Here is a 20,505-nt window from a genome sequence, read left to right on the forward strand (position 1 = left end):
CACTGTGTTGTATCTCTGAGCAAGATACTTTACTCCGCTTGTTCCAGTATACTCAGCTGTAAATGAGTATGTGGTTGGGTAGTGCTAGAATTGTTGAATGATAGCTGTGAGCGCCGAAATAGCAGAACCGGCTGTATGCTCTCCAGGGAGTTGAGAAAGATGTTGGCTGGATGCAAAGGCCCTATAACCACGGATAATAGTTTGTTTACGGCTTTGAGACGATCTACGAACTAGGTTGTGATAAAGCGGTATATAAGAACCTCGAAATATTATTTTATTATTATTATGTTTTTCCAGTCTGGTGTTCGTTAGAAAAAAGAAGGTAAAGGGAATACAGAGGTGTCAATAAAATTCAGCCTCATATGATAACATAAACAAATCATATGATAACATAAATAAACCTGCCTGAATAGGGGAACAGTTTGCCCCAATAGGGATATCTTCAGTGCGTTGGAAAATCTCTCTAACGAACTCAACAAAGATATTGCCAAACTAGAAACTAAATCATTCTCACAATTTCACCATCTGTGTATTTCGGCCTTTGTTGTGCTTTTAATAAAACATGTTCTAAAATAATTTACAACCATAATCTTTTAGTTTCCTATGAGGTATGGTAGCGCTACGTTTTACTACGGAAAAGGATGATGTTCAAGACTGATCAAATTGTCAAACGTTTTGATTGAAGAAGGGAATGTTGAAGAAGGATCAAAAGATATTTAGAATTCTTCAAAAATGCACATCTCATTGATATCACTTGAGTATACAGTGACACAATACGACTGTAATCCTGATGCATCGGTACTAAGAATGGTAGTAAGACGTTTGGATAATGGCTTGGCTCGACAACTAGAACAGAACATTTACCTATCACGTAGATCGTTGAGTGTGGTTTGGACATAGGGGGTCATGTTTCAGGCAGCTTTTTCCTTTTTGAATAATATAGAAACCCATTCAAGCTTGTAAGTTAATATAAAAATGAGTTTATAAACCCAGGCAACAGTTTTGAACCCCTCCCGGTTATAGTTGAAAAGATTATATCATTTCAGTTCCTCAATCATTCGGTCGGTCCGTGTGTCGCATTTTCAGCGTGCATTTTGTATACTCCTTAATCTTCAATTGCCAAATTGTGTATGTTAGCACAGTTCATCTTAGAATGTAAAGTGTCTCATGCTGATATAGGTTCATTCATTCCATACAGAGTAATTGCCCTCTCGTTACCATATGGCACTTTTCCCGGAGCATATCTTATGTACTCCTGTCACCTACAATTGTCATATTTATGGAATTGGAATTTATATTCGACCATATAAAGATGTAATTCCTTTCAAGTCAGTTTTAATACTGACCTTTGTCTGTATGCAGGACACAGTTGATAGCATGCTTTTACATGTAGTTTGTTTGTGTTTTGCATCCAATTAACAGCTATGGTCATTTACGGACGTGCCAGGTTTTGGTGGTTGGGGAAAGCCGGAGAATCCGGATAAAACCACCTACCTACGGCCAGTACCTGACGAATGCCAAACATAGGTCTCGAACCCGCCATCCAGTGGTGGAGGGCTAGTGGTAGCAAAATGTCAGACGCCTTAACCACTTGGTCACCGCGGAAATACTATGTCAAGCCAAGGTGGTCCCATGCTCACATGCCGTCTATCATCACATAATATTCTTTGCAGCAAGAGAGTGATAGCGTGTTGATTATCAGTCGGGGCTCAATTGACCAATCCCATGGTTCCCAGTCAGGTTCCCTACCATAAAAGGAGTGGAAGGGAAATTACATTAAAACGTTTACGTCCGCGATCAAATCTAAAACAATTGTAAATCTTCTGATTAACTTCCAATTACATTATTATAATTGATAATAAGGATTGATAGCGGATTGCTGTAATCCTATGAATTTATCGATCAATGGAGGTTCAGTAAGTCTTGTACCTAAAAGCCACATTCATACAATCTTTGTTTTGAAAAGGAACAATTAAGGTGATTGCGGACAAGTTGTCAAAGTACAGTAACTCTATTATTTATTCACAATCACGTAGTATTCTTTATTTAAAAAATAGAAAGGACAATTTAAATAATTCAGTAACTTTACCCTCAATAACTTGATACTTTGCGACGATATAATAATCTCCTTTGGCAATATACATTTTGTATACCACAAGATACAAATATATTGACACAATATTAATGTCGTTACAAACAGTGTGTTTCTGAAATAAAAAGAAAGTATTGCTTATAGTGCATGAATGTAGTTGATTTCCCGATTTGGTCATATTAACCCTCTTACTGATAAACTATTGACTTAAAGAGACAGTCCCGTACTTCCCTTCATATAAATGTTCAACTTTTATAGTCTGATTCCAATATACCAGAACTCCAATAATAATAATACATGTACATACTTGTATTTACATCTTTCTTCATAAGATATCTAATCAGATTCTTATTCTTTCTATTTCAAGAGGTCAAGAACATGAACGTTATAATGAAGTTGAGCTATTTTAGTACTTGTACATGTCTCAAATTTTATTTTATTTTGCCCTGATTTATATATTTTCATAAATGTTAATAATGTTAACTTGATGAATAGAGCTAACAAAAATGTAGCTAAAGTAAGTTCCTGTATCTGACCTGCTGAGCTATCTTTGGATATCTATATACTAATATACAGACGTTTATAACTTCACCCTATCAAATTTACAATTAGCAAGAGAAATGTTAAGTACGTGTACAAAGCTCGAAAAGTGTCAAGGCTTATACGGGCCAACACTGCGCTGTCAAAAACATCAGATAGTAAAGCAGAATTTGACAAAACAAATTGTCACACCCTTGACAAAATACAACTACTTTTGTAGTTGCTGACAACATTATGTCAAGAAACTTCTGACAAAATGGAACAGCTTAAGTGTATTTTGACATGGCTGATATCGGCCATCGCAGTTGAAAAACATCATTTGAGATCTCCTATTTAAAGACGTGGTAACCCTGGCATTGACGTTGGTGGACGTGTCCATACAATTCAGATGAGATTCAATCTGTTTTAGGATACGTATTCTAATCGTCCTCACATCTGATGAATACTCGTTATGATTAGATAAGCAGGGCATCGCCTTCTCAGATAGTTTCTCGAACCATAGCTTAGGCATCACAGATGCCTCCATAGGTATTGAGCTAGAGGAATTAATAGAAGCTGTGATGTATGTTTTATTTTTTCTGGTGTTTCTGTCAGGAAGGGGATAGCAGAGATGTTAAAAACACGAAACATTGAGACAAATAGGTAATTAAAACGTGCGAGAAGAATAACAATTAATCGATGTGGATTTGACAAAATCTTGATACTCTCCAGGGTACCCTGTTAACCTAATAAAGAGAAACATGGGTTTTTTTCTCATGAGATTTTCAGAATTGAACATCCCAAAGGATGCTGATTAAATAAGTGCATTGTAGAATCAATCCTTTCCCACGGAAACACGTATAATTTTTCTCGTTTTTTTATATTGCTATTTTGAGTATGTGGAGATGGACTGAGACTACAGAGCTGTTATATTAAGTAATAAATGTTTGCTTCATCAGCATACAAACACATTGCGATGATGTGATATGTAGCACTGACATTCTGTTTAAATGAACGCGTGGGAGGAACGAGATGGGAAGGTCCAAACGTTGTGTAACTTCACATAGTTTTTAGGTAAAGTGAGTCCTGCGCAAGTTTGCAGTGATATGATCTCGGCTGTTGTTTTTTGAAGGAAACATGTCTAGAAAACCATTTTACATCTTCGTAGAACCTTGCGCGTCAACCTTTTCTGAGGAAAATATCTTCTATTTGATTGCAGTTTGGTTTGATTTATTCCGACAAATGTCTCTTATGTCACTGTAGCATTTAATTCCCAGCCGTATGAAACATGATACATTGTGGAAACTGTCAAATATAAAGGTCAACTCCATGTCTTGTTTGAGTTGTACAATATTAAACTTTATTGGATAGAGAATTTTCTTTCAGCATATACACGTAATTCTAAACTTTATCTTTCAGCATATACACGTATCGCAATAAATAACACAATCCACTATAAAACATTTCACTTTCTGATTGGTCATTATGGAGAGAGTATGCTCAGCATGTATGCCCATATATACGGAATGTTTCTTTTAAATACTACGTCGCGCTCTCCGATAGTAGATTTTGTCATGAAAACATTTTGCTGGTATAGTGTATTCTGTGATTTATGTATCATTTATAATCAACATTGTTTCGGAAAATACTGTGTTTTGAGCTATACTTTGTCTAGTGCACAACCCAACTGTATACATTTATTGTCAATAAGGTTTGCTGGACACTGTCGTTTTTGTACACATATAAAGTAACAGTTTTGACATCTGAGTCCTCTTGTTCATATTTTAAAGTGGTGAAATATTCCTTCAGTTTATATATTATCAAAAGTTTATTTATCACGATCACTGTATAGTTACAAACATTTGCTATATAAATATATATAAACGTACGCGTGCTATTTGAAATGTTGTTGACCACCCTTTGCAAATAATTACGCTCCTACTGTTGATGATTGCGTCCCGTTAGTTTAACTTTCCTAAAATTACATGTACATCCTGTTCTTGGAACCTCGTTTTGAGTCATACAGCTAACGGAAATCCTTATGTATGGTGTTTTTATTAGTTTAGTATCTCTTGGTTAACTCCTGGTGTTATCGATATAATGCCAGGATGTGGTGTAGTTATGGGTAACACAAGCAGGGAAATCTGACCTTCCGGAGCATCAGACGTTTCGCCGCCATTTGTTTGCGGGGGTTCAAAATATCCTTCTTCATGTCATGTTATTTTCTCCTGTTGTTGCGTTTTGTATCGAAAATAAGATTCGATTTATCTTTGTGTGTTGACAATGTGGTATACCTGCCTTGATTCGATTTATCTTTGTGTGTTGACATTGTGGTATATCTGCATTGATTTGATTTATCTTTGTGTGTTGACATTGTGGTATACCTGCATTGATTCGATTTATCTTTGTGTGTTGACATTGTGATATACCTGCATTGATTCGATTTGCAATAGTCGATGCCTATTGATTCTAATGTATTTCACCGATAATTCGATGTCATCTATTTTCAGTGAAGCAGAAGATGCTGAGGTCTTCAGGAAACATAGCCTTATCTTTGGACGTTTTCAATGTTTTCCTCTTCTTGTAAATCTTTTACTTAGTGCACATTTTCCTTATGTTTCTTCTTTTAAGTTTTAATGCTACAATTTTGTTTGTGGCCAAAAATAGTTTGATATGGTCAAGAAAAAACTATTAATTTGAAATATTCAATGTTTATCAATGACACTTTATATGTTGATTTTCTTAATTCGGACCATACTAAAGCCCTTAAAATTAGACATTCTTCTTAACCACGAATGTCCCTTTACCGCCTTTCAGAGTGTGTCATGGCCCAGAATGTATTTCTGCGCTACTGTGTAAAGTATGTTGGCCATGCTCAAACCCAGTTTTATCACTTATTACTATGTGTACGATCTTACTGTGAATACAGGATTATATCAGTTTCAGTTCTCCGCAAAAGAATTGATATATCCTGCCTGAGACCGCTTGTTAACAGTGTGAACTATGATTCTCTAAGGATGAGTAAGTGCTTTAACGGATGTGCTGAGTAATGCGTTATGTCTACAGCAAAAACATATCGTTTATGTAATTCGTTATACAGATATTAATTATAAGTATGTCGTGTCATGCAGTTATTGTGTTTTTCTTGCGAAAAATACATGCAGTACATCGCAAATGCGTATTGTATAACACATTTTGAAACTCGATATTAATGCAGTTTTACTAAGAAATTGCACAATGTTGCAATACAGTCACAGACACTGTTTTTTAAGCATATTCCAGTCATTTGATCAATATTGGGTTGTTGATGGCCGAGCCAAACCTTTTCATTATCAAATTACAAAAGTGATTCAGTACATTCAGCAACTTGATATTTAATGGAAAACAAAGGGGTAGTGGAAAGTTCCGATTCCGTGAATTATCCACAGTTTTCTTAGATGCTAGAAAGATTAGTTACTAAAGAACATTTCAAATAAGGAAATTTGATGGAATCCGAACTTATTCTGTTTCACCAACAACAAGGTCAAATAGGTAATTTATAATTTCCTAAAAAATGAGACCGCATATGGCCAAGCGGATTACGATTTTAATTTTATAATTGCGATAAAGGTCCCATGAAATGCACACGGTGGAGATGAAAATATTGAAAATCGGTACAGGGGGCGCTGCAGTCACACTTGCGGTCCATTCAAGCTTAACCCTTTGGTTTAATAAGGAACCTGTCGAGATTAATTAAGATTTACACTAAAACCTACAAGATATATCATGGTCCCAATTTTCATCGCTGAGATGATTTTTTCAATCAAGAAGATGATTGACTGATTGTGTGAATCACTTGTGTCAGGCCGATGTCTATGTCAAAATAAGTTGTACCTGTATTTGATTGTTTTTATGTTATTCCATGCTATGTTGGATCCAAAAGGTTAATGAAGCATGTAACAAGATATTGATACTACTTATGATTACTATGAATACTATCATATGTTACACAGTACATAGGGTGACGATGTTAATTTTGTACTCAATATATTACCCTGTGATAAATATATGTATGTATTGACCTGTAATTGTATTTGTAAAATGATCGTATCAAAGTTATATGTTAGGGACCACAGTTGAAATAAGTCTGTGACTTTACTGTGTTATCCCGGTAAAACATGTATTGCATTGTCCATGTGATGGACTTTTATGTATTGATGCAATGTTTTACCAAATTCTATACTTTTGCATTGTTGAAATGCCTTAATATATCGTGTATGTTCTCTTGTTATGAAAGTCTTTATTTGCAAAAAAAAGGCGATATATATGTATTGATGTAAATTGCTTTGCAGCCTATTATAAAAATAGCTGAGCAAACAGAAAAAATAAATAAACTGAGGTTGAAAATGTAATAATGATTGAGTTGACAATATTGTTGTTGAGTTTTAAGGACAAATTGTCCAGCCGACTGTAAGCAAGCTGTTCTCCTCATCTGGCCGACCTGTTTTATATTTCCTTTTGAAGTTCTTCACAGATGTCGCACAAATTTCATAAGAATTTCTCCTTGTTCACCTTTTTTCTGCATGTTTTATTTTAGGATTACTTGTAAAACAAAATACCTGCTAGACAGACGATTTTGCGAATAAAAGATTTGTTTTACAGACGTTTCACTAAATAGATTTGACATATCATTCTCCAATTTCATATGATGTCCCTGGTTGTTTATGTTTCATTTTGAGACTGATCGAAAAAACAACCATCTTGAATTTTGAAAATAAAAGTGTTTTTCCTCAAGAAATACTTTTCAGGTCTTTCTGAAATTTCAGTATAAGGATTTCCTTGGTCCGTAGTTGTGCGTAAGGCAACGATTTTGGATTGTGAGGGTTAAAGTTTGTTATCGCTATTTCTCAAGAGATATTCTACATATCTTTCTCAAATTTCATATGAAAAAATATCCATTAGTCCCTGGTTGTGCATGTTCATTATAAGACTGATCGAAGAAATACAATGGCCGAAAGGCTGCCATCGTTGACTTGAGGGTTATCGCAATTTTTCTAAAGAAGTGCTTGACAGATCTTTCTCAAATTTCATATGCAGGATCTCATGGGTAGTTATTTCTTGCATTTGCATGTGTCATCTTGAGACAGGTACGATTCGTCGTCATCACTTTTTCTCAAGATGTACTTGACAGATATTTCTCAAGTTTCATATGATGGCTTCCCTTGGTGATTAGTTGTGCATGTGTCGCGTTAAGACTTGTCTGAGCGATCATCTTTAATTTTGATCGTTCAAGTTTGTTATCGCTATTAATTCCTTAAAAAGTACTTGACAAATCTTTCTCAAATTTCATACGGATGTTCACCTTAGTGATAAGTTAAACATGTTAGGTAAAAAAACGCTTAATATGTCTTTCTTAATTTTCAATTATCGGTTCTTCTTATTTCACACTGAATACTGTACAGGTAAATATGTCAAATGATAATACCACTTTTAAAGATAATATCATTTCCACATAGCAGTATAAAGTTTAGGTCAAAGGTTACATCAAGGTGTTTTTACTGTTTACATTACTCAAAAAACAAGAGAAGAGAAGAAAACAGACCAGTCTTACAAAGAACTAATGAAGATAGTTCGACCTCTGGGATCTCTTGTAATCAGGATACCAGCCCTGATTACTTCATTCGACTTCAGCAAAATTATACCGAATCCATAGAAAACAACATGATTTTACAAGAATATACTTTTGCTTTTTATGCAAAAATATATATTCCTTTTCAAGTCATAAGAAAACAGAACTCGATTTTTTATATATGAGTTGTAATTGATGAAACTATCATTGTTTCCCTGGATCATCGCATATATACATTTAAATGTAACAAAATAATGTTTGAAATTATTTATATAAATTATCTGTACATTTCTAAAGCAATTTTCCCTTATCTGTATACCATAGTGCTATAGTAAGGAAAATATTTAACGAGCGACAACTGTGTTATGATATATAGAAATATATAAGAAAATATCCGTTAAAGTATAGATATGCTTGTTCTATCATTTTAAGCCTTTGAATACAGAAAATTGATACAGGCAAAATATTTTTTGAAAAGTAAGACTTTCGAAGGAACACTAATGCCGAACAAGGCAATTCACATTTTTTCGGCTTGAATTCTGTCACTCCCGGCCAGTGTCGTAGTCAAGCCACATATCTAGGCGCCTTTTCTGAAAATATAAAGATAATTTAAAATCATGTTTTGCAAGTTAATAGATCGAAGAAAACCTGAAATGCACTCAAAGCGATTTAAGATAATTTGATAAACTCAGTGCTGTTTTCAATATAAGATGGACTAATGTCTTTGATATCAGTATTTATACATCATCTGTACTTTCTGCCGGAATACAAAGACGAATTAAGGATAAAACATTATACGGTACAGCAATAGAGTGGAATAATGTAACAATGCACTTTTGTTATGCTAGATTCTTCATTTAATTCATTTCAAGATACTTACATCTAATAAAAATAATAATATACAAACATTTATATAGCGCCCTATATAATTTGTAAAATTACTCTAAAGCGCTTTATAGCATACTGATAATAGTATAATAAACAAAAAATGCTTACGATCACCATTATACATTAAACGAGAAGCTAATCATCTCAATGTGCTTAGTAACGAATAAATAAAGGGTGGTATGTTAATGACGCCTGTGCAAAGATCCTAAAATGCAGACGTGAAGAAGTGGGTCTTTATATCGTACTTTATATCCTCTTGAAACTGTTCCCTCACTACAACCTCTGCACCTGCTGTTATCCAAATCATGTTTTAAGAAGGACCTTATGTGGGAACCTGTTGAAGAATTTGTAATTTGCTTTGGTTCCCTTTATATGGAGTCACGAAAATGACCAAAGTAAATATACTGTACTGATTGCAGCATTTGGGTTCTTGATATATTCTCTTTGATTCCTAAGAACGTTTATTTTTACTTGCGCATTCCTTGCCACACAATCACTTTCGGTCTTAGTGTAGCACGTTTACCCAAGTGAGAGCGGCAATATGTTCTATCCCCTGTCTGGGATATGTCAGTCTTTAAAACTGTTAGTTATTTATTCCAGATTAACGTTCAGCATTTCGGGAAACAACTAGTTAACGCGTTGTCAGTAATGTGTGACCAGGCGGGATGCTGTGTTGGGTGCCTTTGGCGAGGTATGTCATTGAGGTAGCATTTTAAAAGTCGGTATCAAACTACGCTATCACAAGGGACATATGCATCTACATAATCCCACCTCCAGAACGCACACATCCACGCGGGCATTCCTTACACACTTGAGAGCACAGCCTTAAATGGCTTGATCTGCTGAACGGACGTAAAACAAAATTAAACAAAGCCAACCTTTGCTTTATTATTTTAAATTTTGTGTTTTGAAGGGAATGTTTTGAACTTCCATTAAGTATTTTGCTGGGTTTTTTAAACGTTAGTGAAGTTTTCGTAATGATCATTGCTATAGAGGATAAGTCTGTGTTTCCTAAGGTCAGTCAGTTCAAAAGGGTCATGTTTGTGATTTTGTATCTATTTACGGCTGAGATATCAGTGAAATCGACATGGTCGTTGTTTAAAAACCCTCTAGTGCGGTATCTCATGACTGGAATAGTAATCATATTTTAGTCCTATTTAAATCAAGTAGCTCATTCGGAGGGATTAATATAAAAATAGGTTTATGGTCATCATTGGTGCGTACTTGAATAGACCTACACGGCTAAAGAGTATAAACAGATTATCTCTCAAAGAACAGTAAGTCTGTTTAAACGTAGAAGACGACTTCCTGGTTGAGTTTTTTTGAGTAGCCCTGGGTATTATTTCTTTGCTAAATTTAGTATATGCATATAATAGATAAGATGAGTAAATACAAACATTTTTTTGCCTTATTAACAAACATGAAACAAGTCTATTGATTTATTTTATCAGCCTTATCGGACCGAATGTTAGCGCGTAGACGGACTAAATGTGGGACGAGCCCACAGTACCACGAGCAAACCCTCGGGATCGGACAGGTGGGACGAGCCCACAGTACCACGAGAAAACCCTCGGGATCGGACAGGTGTCCTATAGTTTTTCACTATCGAATCCCGGCCATCATCATGAAATGTAAGCACACTTTCCTCTTCAATAGTGTTGATAATTTAACGAACAAAATTCACATGGCCTTGCAGGTAGGGGGTGGGGGCACTGTCGAATGCAGTTGAGTTGGGGGACTTGCTACTTTACTTGATGAATGTTTTGGAAAGTTAGCAGAGTACATTGCATATATAATTGTATTAATATAGAGTTAGGTTGGTGCATTGGAGTTCTGATCAGGTAATGTAAACCGTAGCCCTTGAATACAAAACTTTAGACTTGCAGGGACCCTGGCTAGATGACACTGATGCTATATATAACATGTGTATTGCAATAGATTGGTGTGTCTTTTGAATCAACAAAATGTTGATGTGAAGAGAAGTTGTATGGTTTTATTAACCTCTTAAATTATCATACACAAAAGAAGCTAACACATAGGGACAGGAACAGACCAAATCACATAGTTGTGTTACAAGTGAGATCGTAACAAACTGGTGACAGAAGCTACAATCCCACATTTTCCCTTCACAACATTATTCCTTGGGCAAGCAGTAACATTATTAGTTATATAGTCAGTTACTGACCCTCTACAGAACCATAGAGGGGCAGTAACATTATTAGTTATATAGTCAGTTACTGACCCTCTACAGAACCATAGAGGGCAGTTAGATGTATAGTTATATAGTCAGTTACTGACCCTCTACAGAACCATAGAGGGCAGTAAGATGTATAGATATATAGTCAGTTACTGACCCTCTTCAAAACCATAGAGGGGCAGTAACATGTATAGTTATATAGTCAGTTACTGCCCCTCTACAGAACCATAGAGGCATAGAGGGACAGTAACATTAATAGTTATATAGTCAGTTACTTACCCTCTACAGAACCATAGAGGGAAAGTAACATTATTAGTTATATAGTTAGTTACTCACCCTCTACAGAACCATAGAGGGACAGTAACATTATTAGTTATATAGTCAGTTACTAACCCTCTACAGAACCATAGAGGGTCAGTAAGATGTATAGTTATATAGTCAGTTACTGACCCTCTACAGAGCCATAGAGGGGCAGTAAGATGTATAGTTATATAGTCGATACTGACCCTCTACAGACCCATAGAGGGGCAGTAACATTATTAGTTATATAGTCAGTTACTGACACTCTACAGAAAAATAGAGGGACAGTAACATTATTAGTTATATAGTCAGTTACTGACCCTCTACATAACCATAGAGGGGCAGTAAGATGTATAGTTATATAGACAGTTACTGACCCTCTACAGAACCATAGAGGGTCAGTAAGATGTATAGTTATATAGTCAGTTACTGTCCCTCTACAGATCCATAGAGGGGCAGTAAGATGTATAGTTATATAGACAGTTACTGACCCTCTACAGAACCATAGAGGGGCAGTAACATTATTAGTTATATAGTCAGTTACTGACCCTCTACAGAACCATAGAGGGGCAGTAAGATGTATAGTTATATAGTCGATTACTGACCCTCTACAGAACCATAGAGGGGCAGTAACATTATTAGTTATATAGTCAGTTACTGACCCTCTACAGAACCATAGAGGGGCAGTAACATTATTAGTTATATAGTCAGTTACTGACCCTCTACAGAACCATAGAGGGGCAGTAACATTATTAGTTATATAGTCAGTTACTGACCCTCTACAGAACCATAGAGGGGCAGTAACATTATTAGTTATATAGTCAGTTACTGACCCTCTACAGAACCATAGAGGGGCAGTAACATTATTAGTTATATAGTCAGTTACTGACCCTCTACAGAACCATAGAGGGGCAGTAACATTATTAGTTATATAGTCAGTTACTGACCCTCTACAGAACCATAGAGGGGCAGTAACATTATTAGTTATATAGTCAGTTACTGACCCTCTACAGAACCATAGAGGGGCAGTAACATTATTAGTTATATAGTCAGTTACTGACCCTCTACAGAACCATAGAGGGGCAGTAACATTATTAGTTATATAGTCAGTTACTGACCCTCTACAGAACCATAGAGGGGCAGTAACATTATTAGTTATATAGTCAGTTACTGACCCTCTACAGAACCATAGAGGGGCAGTAACATTATTAGTTATATAGTCAGTTACTGACCCTCTACAGAACCATAGAGGGGCAGTAACATTATTAGTTATATAGTCAGTTACTGACCCTCTACAGAACCATAGAGGGGCAGTAACATTATTAGTTATATAGTCAGTTACTGACCCTCTACAGAACCATAGAGGGGCAGTAACATTATTAGTTATATAGTCAGTTACTGACCCTCTACAGAACCATAGAGGGGCAGTAACATTATTAGTTATATAGTCAGTTACTGACCCTCTACAGAACCATAGAGGGGCAGTAACATTATTAGTTATATAGTCAGTTACTGACCCTCTACAGAACCATAGAGGGGCAGTAACATTATTAGTTATATAGTCAGTTACTGACCCTCTACAGAACCATAGAGGGGCAGTAACATTATTAGTTATATAGTCAGTTACTGACCCTCTACAGAACCATAGAGGGGCAGTAACATTATTAGTTATATAGTCAGTTACTGACCCTCTACAGAACCATAGAGGGGCAGTAACATTATTAGTTATATAGTCAGTTACTGACCCTCTACAGAACCATAGAGGGGCAGTAACATTATTAGTTATATAGTCAGTTACTGACCCTCTACAGAACCATAGATTTATAGGGGGCGAGGGCGGATAACGAATTCATCGCATCGAGGTCCCTTTTTGCTTGAAATGAAAATGATGTAAAGCATAACAAATCATTTTTAGAATATCCCGTCCATTTACGTATTTTGATATTTGATATGTTAACAGTTTAATATTGCCGTTTTGTGGAGTGAAGCGTAATGATCCCGTGACCTAAAGAGGCTAGGTGTCCTGCTTTTGTATGTTTAAACAAACCCAAAAATCCCAACCGAGGCGTAAGCCGAGTTTGGGATGTTACATAATCTTAGCCCGAGGCTGAGATATCTCTTAACTTTTAGTTAAAAAAAACTATTCAATTTTGCAAAAATCTACAAGTATCACGCCTTGGGCCTCAAGTGATAATGACGTCTTCACTACTTAAGCTACATTTGAATGATTCCGCGTAACAAACATAGTCCGTCCTTACATAGATTACAACGTATTTCGCAGTGTTGATTATATTTTATCTACAACATCAAATACCTAACAACATCAAAACTATACATATAACGACAAAACAGAACATTTTAATGCAAATTGTCTATTTCAAGCTGTTAACGTGGATAAATACATCGCAGTGTAAAAATTCCGCGAAAAGTCACGTAAAGGTACAAGACAGGTCGGACAAGATAGAAAACTCTAGCATGGGGTATGACGTGGGATATCTCTGTCTGAGGTGCGAGAAATCATCTGTCTGTGTTCAATGTGACTGTTTTCTGTGTGCCTTTGTAGTGTTATTCATTTTCACCTGGTATGGTTTTGGGCCATATTTTTCTTTCACACCTGGTATGGTTTTGGGCCATATTTTTCTTTCACACTATTTGGGTAATCTTTTCATTGAGAAACGAACGATTTGTTTTGAAAATGTTTGAGCAAAAGCTAAGATGTATGCTCCGGATTTTTATCGGAATACGATTCTTGCATTCTGAAAATGACAAAGGTACATAATTATATACGTTAGTTTTTATCAGCAATCACGGGTAATATCATAATCTTAATAATGATTGTTATAAACACGTATAGGCATTCAGCATAAGCAATTATATATTAACTTGAAATTGATTTGAAATAAAATTCTAAATCGCTCGTAATCTAAATTTGATGTACCTGCGCCAGATAGCCTTTCTGCGACGTTCGGTTACGTAGCGTAGGAAAGCACAGCCGCTATGGATCAACGTGTCAGGTGAGAACTATAATAACGCTATATATCAATATCATGTTCTGTAAGTTACGATTAAAATCGCATTCAGAGCATCAATTGGTACTTAATGTTGATTTCTGATACCCCTTATTACCTTAATCATCATCCTGCCTGGCTCCAACTCCCCGGTCCACCCTGCGGTGACTACCATAACCGGTTCTAGATCGGCTCGGCCAATGTTGTCGGGTTATCTGATTGTCATTCATTATTGGCTATCTTGTGGGTTCCTATTGTATTGTAGATATGTCTGCTTTGTAAAACAGCCACATATTGACCTTCCTTTATGACTTTACGTACGATCATTTTGATAATTAACATGGTTCGCTGCCAAGCTTGCTTGATGCACCATTGTCGAAAGCATGTACACTGTCAAGACGCATTGATCATGCTATTCTCAAAACCGGGCTTTAGATATACATGCTTGCGTTGCATCGTATATTTATCATTTATGTATTTTGTTGGATTGAATATATTGCTGTTCATGATAAAGCGAAACTGACCGAGAGAGAGAAGAAGCTGATTCCAATATCATTTTCAGATCCATGTAACCAAATTTTCACCGAAATAGAAGTCTATAGTTGTTTAGTTATCTTGAAGTTACGTTATAAAGCTGACCTGTTGATCCTATAAATAGTGACACCGAGTCAATACAACAGTTCACCGACCTGGACGTGAGTATTATTGAACCATAAGGATGTAGGAAGAAGATGTGTCATCAATGCCTTATGTATCAACTTTGATGCGATTTGTATGTATCAGAAAACAATAATTTATGCATATTATGAATTGGAAACTTGTGGTATTTTTCCTTACATACATGTATAAGAGTATATGTTGCCTTACTGTTACTATCCACTTCTTTGGAGAAGAATTCCTTACTATCTATCTGTAAAATATTATTATGCAATTTATTGATACTTAATTTGATAACTAATAAAATGTGTAAGTTATTAGGTACCGATATCGACTTCTTTCAATTTTATAATCTTGAAGATAGTATAACAAATGACTCTAGCATAAGTCACTGACTGGTTTAAAGTGTAACGTAACCTCTTTTAATGAAAGGTCCAAAGTATAAAGAGATTCCTACTTCCTGTTGGAATGTGAAATTCAGGTATTAAAGGATCATTCTAAATTGAATTCATTTTCCAAGTGGATTAAACTGATCAAATCAATCATTTAAGCGAGTTATCAGTTCCATATGAAACTAAAAGACTGAATGTATTTACTCGAAAATCTAGAATTTTCCTATAGATGAAATGTAAGCTACTTATACTCCCGTATTACAATATTACCAAGTGACGCCTAATGATAAGAATACGGTACTGACTCCTATAAATTCGATTTAATATTCATTACAATAGTTTATGTACACATCGTTTTATTGCCAATCAAGCCGTTATCCAATCTTGAAACTATAATTTCAAGCACTGTTGTGAATGTATATATAGCTACCAATCTGACTTAGTGTGATCGGCGATTCACGCGCGACGTTGATGCGCCCCAGAAGTGATGTAACGACACGTGTGGTAGTCTGCTCTTGGTCAAGGTTCTATACGTACATACTTTACGTCCTATTGATCTGATCGTATATTACACTCCCCCATGCAGGCATACTTCAAGGGAATTTTAAATATATCTTGTAGCCTTCTTACAACAATTTGGTGTCAGAAGTTAAGAATGTTTATTTAGTTCATATCACTCGACATATGGTGATACCTATACACTTAGGTGTAGCTTTTATGGCGTCGTGTAAGTGATGTATGTAGCCCGTCAAAATGATATCGTGAGTACACATTACGTAGAGTGTTTATATATTTGCACGATTTGGAAACACATTCTCATATCCGTATTTGTGTATCTTGGATCTAACTAAATGCTATTGGTCCTCGCAGGGCGAAGGCAGTGACGTGTGAGTGAGTTCGTGGCTTCTGTTGGCAGATATCCAGCAAGCTTTTGGCAAAATGCCCAAAATCTACCAGAAACAACTATTCTATATAGACAGATTGCAATGAAAGATGAGATCGAAGAAACACAAAGTGTTGTTTCAAGAAAGACTGAAGCAAGAGGAAGTGAGCTTCCGAAGGTAAGAGCTTCGTACGGGGTTAGAGAAGTGGCGCTTTATTCCGAAATATTTGATCACCGATGGAAGAAGACATGGCCACCATTCCATTCACAATTGGTGAACATCTTTGATCAAAAGGCGATGAAACTGCAGTCACGGCAGACATTTGCGGTTGCGTGTGTTCTTGGACTTCCAATGGAGTTTTGTTTGGTTCCTTTATTACTTAACGGGAATATTGATTGGTTAATTGGGACCGGTAAGTCGTGCATGGATGAGAGGATCACAATCAGCCTAGACATTTTGATAGCCCGGACATATAGTCTGTTCCATAGGGGAGCACACAGTTGTTTGCATCATAGGGCATCTGCCTCGATGTCAGATTGCGGAACTGAGGCTTGGTTGCAAGCCGTTGTGCGGAAGCGGATGACCGGTGCTGAGGTTGGACGTTTTGGGCCAAAAAGCTACATATTTTAAAACGGGGAGATTGTATTGTGAATACGAATATAGTGACCGAGCTGACTTAGTGCACTCGACGATGAACGTACGTCGATTCGCCCTAGAGGTGGTGTGCGGTAATGCGTAATTACACTCGTGGTAGTCTGCATTTGGTCAAGCCGCTATATGAACGTGATTTACGAACGGTTGTTTGATCCTAACTCACTATCTCCGTCGGTGGCATATTTCATGGCAATGAATGAGTTGAATGTGCATTTTTTAAGAATTCATAATTTCTTTTGGTTAATCTTGAATACCATTTTCGTCATAAGAGTTTCTTAAATCACAGCAATCGACTTTTTCACCCCTGCACTACCATTTATCAAACCTAGCCGAAGGAGTTATTGGATTCTTGGCTGGTAAAATTTTGTTCAATTCTGAGGCATTTTTTTCCAGCAGACTTTTGGCATACGCATAGGAATAAACCGAGTTCCTCTTCTGACCGATTGGAATTTGCTTATTTTTATTTCTTTAAATAGGGAACGAAAGCCTTTCTACATCCGAATGCTGGCGAACAAGCTCACAACAAAATGTTTTACAGAGATGTGGGTTGATAAAGTCTGTATGCAATATTTATGGTCGCTTGCATGATCTCATCGGACTTTGTTATTTTTTTCGTGTGCGATATTGATATCGATGATTTCTGATTATTCTTAGTAATGTGCATTGTGATTTATGCTAACTACCTTGATTCTTACATTGAGAATTGTATATAACTTGAAACTCGGATTCCACGTTACCGTTTCGTTTCAATTTAATTTCCCGATAGTTGTTGACATATCGACCGCTCCCTGCGCTATCATAAACTGCCAAGCAAACAGAATGAGAGATTTCTGCACTCTTAATGTATCAAATGTTAGAATCAGACGACTAAATATATCCTAAAAAAGGAACATCCGAAAAGTTTGGAGAATATTATATAGGAACGAAACTGCAAAGAATGTGTAATCAGGCAATAGGCAATTTTGAACAGGTTTAATTGGATATCTTAAACATCTGGCGGAACCTTCCAATGGCGTTTCAATGGGGGCCTTTAACTACAAGTCCAAATATGGGATTGTGAAGTGTATATATCAGGTTACTGTTGCAGTCTAGCAATGCTTAATTGTAAAAGTTTTCCTGACTTACGACATTTAAGTATACACGTTAAGTAACTTGACCCACGGTAACATGATAGTATACTTATTATTCTAATTGGGCCTCAAGTGGACATCTGCGACAGAATTCGTTTTCTCAGATTTTCACAGTTTGGTTTGTTCTGGAAGCAGTTAAAAAGTTTTTAATATCAATGGGCATTATAACGTCTTTTTCGTTCCTACCTGTGCTTTGTTTAGCGCTGCTGCTGGTTTTGTGCCAAGAATCTTACTCAGCACACCTAATGGCACTATGACAGCTTTGCTGACGTCATCCGTTCCTTCATGACTATCCCAATCATCAACTGGACTATCGTCGATATCGCTTTTGGATCGCAAAACTCTGAAAGAAATATACACATTGCTTCATTATATTGTCTCTGTCGTGCCTTAATTCTCGGTGTTGTTGGTTGTTGTATCGATTTATACCAACTTCCAAAATAAATAGCATGAATATTATAAATGGTGAATGAAAATTTGCGAACGAAGTTTCTTTACGGAAAAAATCTCTAGCAAACATTTATCTATCCATTTTTTCAAGTGCTTCCCTGACAAGCACTGTTGACGATATCGATATAGGTAAACAGTGGGAACGTCAACTTCTTATAGTTTTGTATGATATTGTCAAACGGTTGATTGTGTCACTGGTGCACGTGTATGTACTTGGTAATTAATATTCAGGCAATGAAATGAACATCAACCATATGTTACATGCATATTTAAAATGTCTGTAAAATAGCAGAATATTTTCACTGCTTGTGTCTCTGTTAAATCAACGGATGATTGATTTTACAAAAAGTTAAACACAACTGAGTATGTGTACAGAGCGGTGTATATAACATGTGTGTTGCAGTCTGTCTGTATTGTAGTCCTGTAGTTAATACGGTATATATAACAGGTGTGTCACTGTCTGTATTGTAGTTCTGTAGTTAATACGGTATATATAACAGATGTGTCACTGTCTGTATTGTAGTTCTGTAGTTAATACGGTATATATAACAGGTGTGTCACTGTCTGTATTGTAGTTCTGTAGTTAATACGGTATATATAACAGGTGTGTCACTGTCTGTATTGTAGTTCTGTAGTTAATACGGTATATATAACAGGTGTGTCACTGTCTGTATTGTAGTTCTGTAGTTAATACGGTATATATAACAGGTGTGTCACTGTCTGTATTGTAGTTCTGTAGTTAATACGGTATATATAACAGGTGTGTCACTGTCTGTATTGTAGTTCTGTAGTTAATACGGTATATATAACAGGTGTGTCACTGTCTGTATTGTAGTTCTGTAGTTAATACGGTATATATAACAGGTGTGTCACTGTCTGTATTGTAGTTCTGTAGTTAATACGGTATATATAACAGGTGTGTCACTGTCTGTATTGTAGTTCTGTAGTTAATACGGTATATATAACAGGTGTGTCACTGTCTGTATTGTAGTTCTGTAGTTAATACGGTATATATAACAGGTGTGTCACTGTCTGTATTGTAGTTCTGTAGTTAATACGGTATATATAACAGGTGTGTCACTGTCTGTATTGTAGTTCTGTAGTTAATACGGTATATATAACAGGTGTGTCACTGTCTGTATTGTAGTTCTGTAGTTAATACGGTATATATAACAGGTGTGTCACTGTCTGTATTGTAGTTCTGTAGTTAATACGGTATATATAACAGGTGTGTCACTGTCTGTATTGTAGTTCTGTAGTTAATACGGTATATATAACAGGTGTGTCACTGTCTGTATTGTAGTTCTGTAGTTAATACGGTATATATAACAGGTGTGTCACTGTCTGTATTGTAGTTCTGTAGTTAATACGGTATATATAACAGGTGTGTCACTGTCTGTATTGTAGTTCTGTAGTTAATACGGTATATATAACAGGTGTGTCACTGTCTGTATTGTAGTTCTGTAGTTAATACGGTATATATAACAGGTGTGTCACTGTCTGTATTGTAGTTCTGTAGTTAATACGGTATATATAACAGGTGTGTCACTGTCTGTATTGTAGTTCTGTAGTTAATACGGTATATATAACAGGTGTGTCACTGTCTGTATTGTAGTTCTGTAGTTAATACGGTATATATAACAGGTGTGTCACTGTCTGTATTGTAGTTCTGTAGTTAATACGGTATATATAACAGGTGTGTCACTGTCTGTATTGTAGTTCTGTA

At 36.0% G+C, this 20,505-nt stretch overlaps 1 protein-coding gene across 1 annotated transcript in view; it reads right to left on the reverse strand.

Annotated features, from left to right (window-relative positions):
* Positions 1-8,410: 8,410 nt before the first annotated feature.
* Positions 8,411-20,505, reverse strand: part of LOC110445806 — a 40,655-nt gene continuing 28,560 nt past the window's right edge. The window contains exons 4-5 of the mRNA XM_021490603.1: positions 18,516-18,672; positions 8,411-8,809 (exon numbers count right to left, since the gene is read on the reverse strand). Of these exons, the coding sequence (XP_021346278.1) occupies positions 8,762-8,809; positions 18,516-18,672 (205 nt within the window). The 3' untranslated portion in view covers positions 8,411-8,761. The remainder of the gene's footprint in view (positions 8,810-18,515; positions 18,673-20,505) is intronic.

This window comes from Mizuhopecten yessoensis, unplaced genomic scaffold, assembly GCF_002113885.1.
Source record: "Mizuhopecten yessoensis strain PY_sf001 unplaced genomic scaffold, ASM211388v2 scaffold267, whole genome shotgun sequence".
Lineage (NCBI taxonomy): Eukaryota > Metazoa > Mollusca > Bivalvia > Pectinida > Pectinidae > Mizuhopecten > Mizuhopecten yessoensis.